The 9,222-nt window shown below is 37.1% G+C and overlaps 1 protein-coding gene across 1 annotated transcript in view; it reads left to right on the top strand.

Annotated features, from left to right (window-relative positions):
• The window catches only part of LOC102770899 (transmembrane protease serine 11G-like), a 44,430-nt gene extending 39,112 nt beyond the window's left edge, over positions 1–5,318 (top strand). Inside the window, exons 9-10 of the mRNA XM_006753864.2 lie at positions 1,280–1,422; positions 4,424–5,318. Of these exons, the coding sequence (XP_006753927.1) occupies positions 1,280–1,422; positions 4,424–4,585 (305 nt within the window). The 3' untranslated portion in view covers positions 4,586–5,318. The remainder of the gene's footprint in view (positions 1–1,279; positions 1,423–4,423) is intronic.
• Positions 5,319–9,222: the final 3,904 nt, after the last annotated feature.

Below are 9,222 nucleotides of genomic sequence, written 5' to 3'. Positions count from 1 at the left end.
TGGACAGTGTCTTTAGATAAGGACATTGTACTCAATTTCGTAACAAATTCATCTCCTATCATAACTCGAACAATGTCTTTGGCCGCTGGCAACAGTAAATCCTCAGCAGTGGTGTGAGGTTTCATAGCTCTGGCGATTCTGAGTGCCACCAAATATGAAACTTCAACGGCTGCTACATTTTGTTTGTGGTACTTGCCACCAGTGTCAAGTCTGGCTTTCTTGAGTCCATCAGCTTTGCTTCTAAAATAGTTGATATCCTTGCCGGCAAAGCTCGGATGCTTGCTATCAAAATGGTGTTTTAGTTTGTTCGGCTTCATAGATTCGGCTGATAGAACTTCACAACAAATAACACATTGCGGTTTCTCAATTCTGGCTGTACTTACTGAGGTAAAACCATATTGTAAAAAATCCTCACTATATTTTCTTTTCTTAACGTTCCTCTCTACATGGTCCATTGTCATGGGATGGTATGCTAATGAAAATAATATATAACAATAGCTTTAATAATACAAGAGATGATACATGGCATAGTTCAGTCAATACAGTTCATTGAAGTTCCCTATGATTTACCATTCTCTGTTGTTTTTTTACACACCTGTTACTATCACAAGGGGGGCAGTATTTACATCAACCACCGCTGAATGTAAAAAGACAGATCAGCATCCAGATTAAGTTCCCATGGTACAGATATATATTTTTTTGCAGTAGTTGATGATTTTACAGTACATGATTTTAAATTTACCCAGTAATTATAATTCATGAAGTGTCGTTTTACCTCCAATACTGTTGCTTTCAACACAGTAGCTGCTTTTAACAGAGTAGCTGCTTTCAACATAGCAGCTGCTTTCTACACAGTAGCTGCTCTCTACACATGTGTGACTGGTCTGCATAAGTACATTATGGCACCAACCCTGTCACATACACCTGTATTTGTACGGGGTGTATGTGATGGGGTTGACGTGATGATGTCATCACGCCGGGTACTCCTATGTGGGCGTATGTGCATGTGGATGGACCCGCCTGGAGATGGATAGGGGAGTGGTGTCTCAGTTCCTAAGACCATTGAAAATATGTGTTTTCTGATGGTCTTAGGCGACCCCTGTGAAAGGGTCATTCGACCCCCAAAGGGTCGCGACCCACGGGTTGAGAACCGCTGTTCTAGACATATATTTTATCATTAATCTATCCTTTGCAAGACACAATTAACTATTATAAATACAAGAATTTGGAAATTCTTCTTTTTTTTTTCTCATTGCTTATTTACTTTTTTCTTCTGTAGGTCCTTTTCCCAATACTCTTCGACAAGTTGAGGTAGAGATCATAAGTAATGACAGATGTAATGAAGTTCATGTATACGGTGGTGCTGTGTCATCGGGAATGATATGTGCTGGATTCTTGGAAGGAAAACTCGATGCCTGTGAGGTAAGACTAGACACAAATCCACAAAAATGAATCTGTTGAATAGAGATGAGCTCACTGTCCATAAGTCAATGTCACTTCATGGATCTCCATCAGGAGAGAGCAGAGTGTAAAAAGAGGGAAAGGACGAACCATAAGAAATACTCCTATTATTGTCTCCATGCATATGTAAAAAATGGCCACCGGATGCACGTTAGTGCTCTAGTTAGAGAAAAGGAGTGGCAGCAGATAAAAGAAACTAAGTCAGGAAGCCACACAATCATTGCTTCAATCCATAATTATAATTGATAGTTAAATATCTAATCCCTACTAGTTGTAAGGCATTGTGAGATGGGATTGGCAGTAGTGTCATTTTATGGGTGCTTGAGCCATTGATCTTAAATAGTACATCTAGAGAGAATTATGCAATTAAAAAAATTCTTAATCATTAAACATTTAAAGAGAATATTACTTTTATTTTTTCCCCTTTTTAAAATTTATTGGGGTAACACTGGTTAACAAAATTATACAGGTTTCAGATGCACAATTTCACAACATATCACCCGTACACTGTATTGTGTGTTCACTACCCCAAGTCAAATCCCTCTCCATCATTTATTCCTCCTATGGTCTCCTCCACCTCCCCTCACCTTACCTCACGCTGGCAATCACCTCCCTGTTGTCCCTGTCTATGAGTTTATTCTCTCTTGTTTTTTTTCTTTTTTGCTCAATCCCTCCACCTCTCCCACCCAGCCTCCCAACTCCCACCCCTAATTCTTAATCATTAAACATTTAAAGAGAATATTACTTTTATTTTTTCCCCTTTTTAAAATTTATTGGGGTAACACTGGTTAACAAAATTATACAGGTTTCAGATGCACAATTTCACAACAGATCACCCGTACACTGCATTGTGTGTTCACTACCCCAAGTCAAATCCCTCTCCATCATTCATTCCTCCTATGGTCTCCTACACCTCCCCTCACCTTCCCTCACACTGGCAATCACCACCTTGTTGTCCCTGTCTGAGTTTATTCTCTCTTTTTTTTTCTTTTTTGCTCAATCTCTCCACCTCTCCCACCCAGCCTCCCAACTCCCACCCCTTCAACCACTGTCAGCCTGCTCTCTGTTTATGAGTCTGCCTCAATTTTGCTTGTTAATTCATTTTACTCATTAGATTCCACATATGATTGAAAGCATATGGTACTTGTCTTTCTCTGACTGGCTTAGTTCACTTAGCATAATGCTCTCCAAGTCCATCCATGCTGCCACTTTTAAAGTCTGGTTATATAAAAGAAGAAAAATAAATATCAAAATTAATAAAGATTTTTACCTATAGCATTTGAAACTGAGCCCAACATTTCATAATTCTTGAAGGATTAGGTATGGCTTTGAGATTTTTACACATGAGTGCTTTTTTATATGCAAAGTTGCCACCATTGATCTGCTATTGGTAATAAATATTCATTCACTTTTTTTTGTGAATTGCAAGGTCTATGGCAATTACTGAAGGAAACATAAACACTTAAAAAAGCAGGAGTCCATGATGAATTTACAATCTAATAACAGCACATAAGTACATAACTAAAAGCAGTGGACAAAAGACAAGTATTTGGCTACATTTTCTGGAATGCAAGGCCTCCTTCTACTAGTTTTAATTCTTTTTTTTCTTTTTTAAAAAATATGTTTTATTGATTTTTTACAGAGAGGAAGGGTGAGGGATAGAGAGAAAAATCGATGAGAGAGAAACATCGATCAGCTGCCTCCTGCACACCTCCTACTGGGGATGTGCCCGCAACCAAGTTACATGCCCTTGACCAGAATCGAACCTGAGACCCTGCAGTCCGCAGGCCGATGCTCTATCCACTGAGTCAAACTGGTTCGGGCTAGTTTTAATTCTTAAGAAGCAGAAACAACATGTATGCTTCAAGATAGAACTGGATCACATGACTTTTAAGGAAGAACACAAAAAAGTCTATAATTAGGATAGACTCAAATCCACAAAAATGAATCTGTTGAATAGAAAGTTATATTTGAGTTTATAAGAAAGCAGATTTCCTCTTTCTATTGGTCCATGCTTCCTTCACCACTAGCACACTGAGGACCTAAGTTAGGATGTGGGCTAACTTAGGAAAGGAGCTAAGGAGCTGTGGAGGATAGCTTTTGGTAGACCAAGGTTTTCACACTCCCTCTACTGTGCACTGAAATGTACTAAAAGGCATGTTAAGGGAAGAGAGCTAAAGTGACAAGTCTCTGGGACCCCATGCCTACTTCAAACAAGACCATTTCTCTTATTTAAAAAAAAAAATCTGTAAGGAACTTCTACATAATACTCTTTTGGGATGAATAGGTTCATTGCTAAAAGATAAGTACAAATCAGTTGTCCAGATCTAAGGTTAAATATATCAAGAAAGTCCTCATGATTCACAACATTCAAACCAGATCTTGAAAGCTAGGGATTCCATCTTAGTTTGGAAGCAAAATCATTTGTGTAATAAATGGTGCACATTGGCTTGGAGTGCCCTTTGCATATCTTCTTCCTCTCAAACCTACTGCTACACAGTAATACAGTGCCCAGGACACCTATCAGCTGGTGAGAGAGGAATAAGGTGAGATTTAAACTCAAAGCAAGAGATTATTCTACATAACAGAGTTAGGAGAGGTTTCATTGTAGAGGTGGTGTTTAGTTGAAGCTTAAGGTACCATTTATGTAAGAACTGGATGCCTAAATTTAGATATAGTTTGCACTCTCTATTTAGATAGAGCAAAAATAAAAAACTATACAAGGATAAAACTGAAACATTATCTTTATTATCATCATCTTTCAGGTGAAGATATTCATAGAGGTAAGCAGACATAATAAGATATAAGTAATAGCACAATTATTATATTAATACTAATAGTAAGTAAAAATAGAATTAGTTTTACATACTTCAAAATATTAATTTATTAGATATTAAGTTGCTGATTAACTGTCATTCTGACACTCATTTATTACATTGACAATATTTCTCTTCTTCTCTAGGGTGATTCTGGGGGACCTCTGGTTATAGCACGTGATAGAAACATCTGGTATATTATCGGAATAGTAAGCTGGGGAATAGACTGTGGTAAAGAAAACAATCCTGGAATTTATACAAAAGTGACTCATTATCGGGACTGGATTAAATCTAAAACTACTATCTAATGCAACAACCATCTACCTCCAGCTGAAAATGTCATGTGTGGTGTCTAGGAAATTGTGTCCAGTATGTGTTTGCCATGTATGCTGTCATTGAGGTCAAGGTGCAAATAAGCATGATGTGACAACTCTTCCCTTAGATGTGAGGAAAAGACAGGCTTTCTTTCACATAAAGAAGTATTTTGCTGAAGTGTTTTTCTGACCATGAACATACAAAAAACTGTCATCTCTTCAAAGATCCACCATTGCTGCTGTGTTTCTAATGACCTCCTTGTTCACCTTTCTATCCCTACTATACGCTTCTCAGTTTAGCATAATCCAGCAGTTTAAGTAGGTAAGTAGCAATTGGCTAAGCATTCTCTATTTTTTTCCGCTGACAGATCACACTGTCCTTCCCCTGACTCCACAGTTTTTAATCTTCCTCATCAAATAGTTCTCATTAGGAATCTGTAGGTCCATGTACTAGGCAAATCAAGGTAATTAGTTTTTTGGCCAATGCTAACACAAATGATGGAGGGGCATTAGACATGAAGCCAGAACTTAAGAGATGGCACTACTGTGAGTTCTTTCCCCTTTGCCCTCAGATGCATGTGTTACCTCTCTTTGAAATTTGAAGAAAAACTGTCATTTACATTTACACCCAGATTTTAATTTCCTTAAACTACTACACTAATCTTTACTTTTGAACAATAACAAAATATTTGAATCAGAAAGCAAGAGAACTGAAAATATTGCCTAGCACTGGATTTTGTTTTAAACTATGTAAAAATGCATTTTGATATTCAGAAAAGAAAAGAAAAGTTTCTTGGCCTTTTCACTGAGAAGAGGAGGCAAGGACTGAGTAAGAATGAGCTTCTGTCCTCTCTAACAATGGGAGAAGTTCCGATCTTAGTGTAAATTTGCTTTTCAATTCTGTTTAATAATTTCTTAATACAGTTTATTTTCTAGAAACAGTTATTTTTAATCAATTTCAGAACAATTAAGGAACCCACAGAATAAGTCAATGTAAATTAGATATTCATAAATAATTTAAACAAGAAGCCAGTATAAAATTAGACATTCATGGATACTTTGATGCAAGATTTTGGGAAATGCCTTACTGTACAATATTTCAATTTTATGTTTAAAAGTTAGGCATTATTTGAAAAAATGGTATTTATAGAAAAACTTAACAATCAAGAAAGCATCTTTGAAATGGTTTAATTCTTTACCTAGGTCATTTTCATATATATTTAAATGCATTTTTGTGGCACTGTACATGGCAACATGACATGAGTAATATTCAACAAAAGTTTTTCTGTGCATCTAAACTTTTATTTGTTTACCCATTCTTTTTATAATTAATTAATTTAGTTAATGAAATAACTGCCAATGCTAAGAATTTTTGTGTGTTTTTTTGTTTTATATCAAGGGAGAGTCTCTCTTGCACTGCATGATATTATGTTATATACATTAAAATATATTTATAATAATAAAGTCAAACTCATTCTTTTTGGTCATCACCATACTGCAGGGTTTCTCGTCCTTGGTACCATAGACATTTTGTCAGAAATAAAGCTCCGGGGGATGTGTTACATGGAGGGCTGGCAGCTATCCTCTATTTTGTAGAATGTTTAGTAGCATTCCTTCTTTCTATACACTGGATGTTAGCAGTAACCCTACCAAGTTGCAGCAAACAAAATGAATCCAAACATTGCAAAATGTCCCGTGAGTGGCAAAATCATCCTCAGTTGAGAACCATAGTCATGGGATCAATAGCTAAAAGAAAAATTTCACCGTTAAAAATCTTGCACCATAATTTTCTTACATGAGTTTGGGAATATCTTTCTCCTCCTCATTTTTTTAAATTGATTTTTTAGAGAGAGAGAAAAAAAAACACATCCATCAGATTGAGGGATAGAACTTGCAACCTGGATATGTGCCCTGACCAGGAATTGAAGCCATCACCTTTTGGTGTACAGGATGATGCTCCAACCAACTGAGTAACACCAGCCAGGGATCTTCTCCCTCTTTTTATAATGCTGATGCATTGAGGGTGCTGAGAGACCATCATGATCTCACCCATATCTAAACAATTCTAGATAAATTAAGATCATTTGGAAACTGGACCTGGCTGGAGGAAGGAGGCTGTTTGAAGTTTGGACTGCTATGGGCAAATAATTCATCTGTCTATCTGTCTATACAACCACCTATGGAGAGACTTATATAGAGAGAAATCTATATCTTATATAATAAAAGGCTAATATGCAAATTGACCTTAATGGGAGAATGACCAGTTGCTATGATGTACACTGACCACCAGGGGGAAGACACTCAATGCAGGATCTGGCCCCTGGTGGTTAGTGTGCTCCCACAGGGGGATCTCCACTCAGCCACAAGCAGGGCTGACAGCTGTGAGTGCAGTGGTGGTGGTGGGAGCCTCTCCCGCCTCCTCGGCAGCTCTAAGGATGTTTGACAGTGGCTCCCCAAGGGGGAGCGGGCCTAAGCCATCAGTCAGACATCCCACGAGGGCTCTCAGGCTGTCAGAGGGATGTCTGACTGCCAGCTTAGTCCTGATCCCCCAGGGACTGGGCCTAAGCTGGTGGGTGGATATCCCCTGAGGTCTCCTGGGCTGCCAGAGGGATGTCTGACTGTCAGCTTAGGCCTGATCCCCCAGGGAGTGGGCCTAAGCTGGCAGGTGGATATCCCCCAAGGGGTCCAGAACTGTGAGAGGATGCAGGCCGAGCTGAGGGACCCACCAAGTGCACAAATTTTTGTGCACTAGGCCTCTAATAGATATATACCTACAAAGAAAGATATTGCTCAAATACCTTAATTATGCAAAATTGCACCATAAATACCCTATTTAGTATCTTCAAAATGCATGAAGAGATACTACTTGAAAGAGCAATATGTATTTGGCTGAGGCAGAATGGTCCACTCCATCATTCACTAACAGTGTAGAGTGAAGAACAGAAAATTGCAAAGCAACACTAGGCATTAAAAGCTGCACTGTCCAATATGGTAGGCAATAACCAGATGGGGCTATTTAGATTTAAATTAGTTTGAATTAAATACAATTAAAATTTCATTTCTTCAGTCATACTAATCACATTTTAAACACAAAATAGCTACCTATGGCATATTGGGCAATATGGATATACATCATTTCCATCACTGCAGAAAATTTTATTGGACACTACTAACCTAGAACATTCTATGCAACTACTTACATCAGCAACTTTCAACCTTTTTCATCTCATGGCACACATAAACTAATTACTAAATTACTGCAGCAAACCAAAACATGCACTATATGTTTTGCCAATCTGACAGAAAAATTGGTATAAGTTTGATTCATTCACACCAGACAGCAATTGTTGTGTTGACCAGTATCATATTTTTATATGACACTAAGGGAAAAGAGGTCAGTGCCCTGACTAAATGGGTATTGTTTGTTTTAAAAATTCTTGCAGCACACGGGTTGAAAATCGTTGACTTACATAATCACTTATTCATCGAACAAACATTATTTGATGTTGAGTCAGACATTGAGTACTCTAGAAACTGGGTATACAATTCTATATAAAGCCAAGTCCTGTTTTCAAGATCACATACAAAGGTAAAAGTTTGTTTGATAACTGCTGTATGAATACAGCAGGCCCACCAGGCACCCACAGGTAGATAGATGGAAGTGGTCAGAAATCACTTTTCAAACTTCCAGAAGCCCCAGAACTTCCCCAATTAATGGTATATTAAAGAATCAAAAAAATTCTTTGTTGCTTTTAAAATAAACAGGGAATTTCTTATAACCCAACAAGATATATAATGACAACCAAAGGAAATAATATCAAGTAATGGAGAAGTATCAGAGTCACAAAGTTGAAAATATTAAATGATGTTTTAAGCAAGAAGCCAACTCCAATAAAACAAGGTTTGGCATGTGCAATATGCTAATGTCATTTTGGTTGCCAGAGAGGAGGGAAGGGAGTTGATGAGCAAGAAGGGTGAAGGGGAATAAGAGGCACAACTTCCAGTTATAAAATAAAGTAAGTCACAGTGATGTAATGGACAGCATCAATAATGTCATAAAGATTGTGTACAGTGACAGATGTTACTAGGCTTATTGTGGAGATCACTTCATAATTCATAAATGTATAACTGTTGAATAAATAGGTTGTACACCTGAAATTAATATAATATTTTATGTTAACTATACTTGAATTTAAAAAAAAAAACAAAAACAATGCTGCAAGGTACTAAGAAACTTAGACCAAATGTGTTACTATGCTGCCATCTCCTGGTCAATGTTATTTTTAATATATATTTTATTGTCATCTCATTTCAAACTATAATTTATACAATCTGTGTTTCAACAGATTGTAATACAAAGAAAAATCTGGCAATCTCTCCCAAATTTTCTCCTAAGTTAATCAAAGTGTAAGTTTTGTATATCCTTTCATGGTTTTCTTTGTTTATCTAAACATAATCTATTCAGTTATAAAGGATTTCTCACTTAAAAAAATTGTATCATTTTATCTGCCCCTCTCTCTCTCACTTCTGCCAAAATGGTGAACTAGCATAGCATACTTCCTCCAAATCAATCCAATCAGATAAACTATAGAAGAAAGAAGTAAACATGAATTCTAGGCCAGGAAATTATA

The sequence above is a fragment of the Myotis davidii genome, unplaced genomic scaffold (assembly GCF_000327345.1).
Source record: "Myotis davidii unplaced genomic scaffold, ASM32734v1 scaffold31, whole genome shotgun sequence".
NCBI lineage: Eukaryota > Metazoa > Chordata > Mammalia > Chiroptera > Vespertilionidae > Myotis > Myotis davidii.
This window is presented reverse-complemented; position numbering and strand designations above follow the sequence as displayed.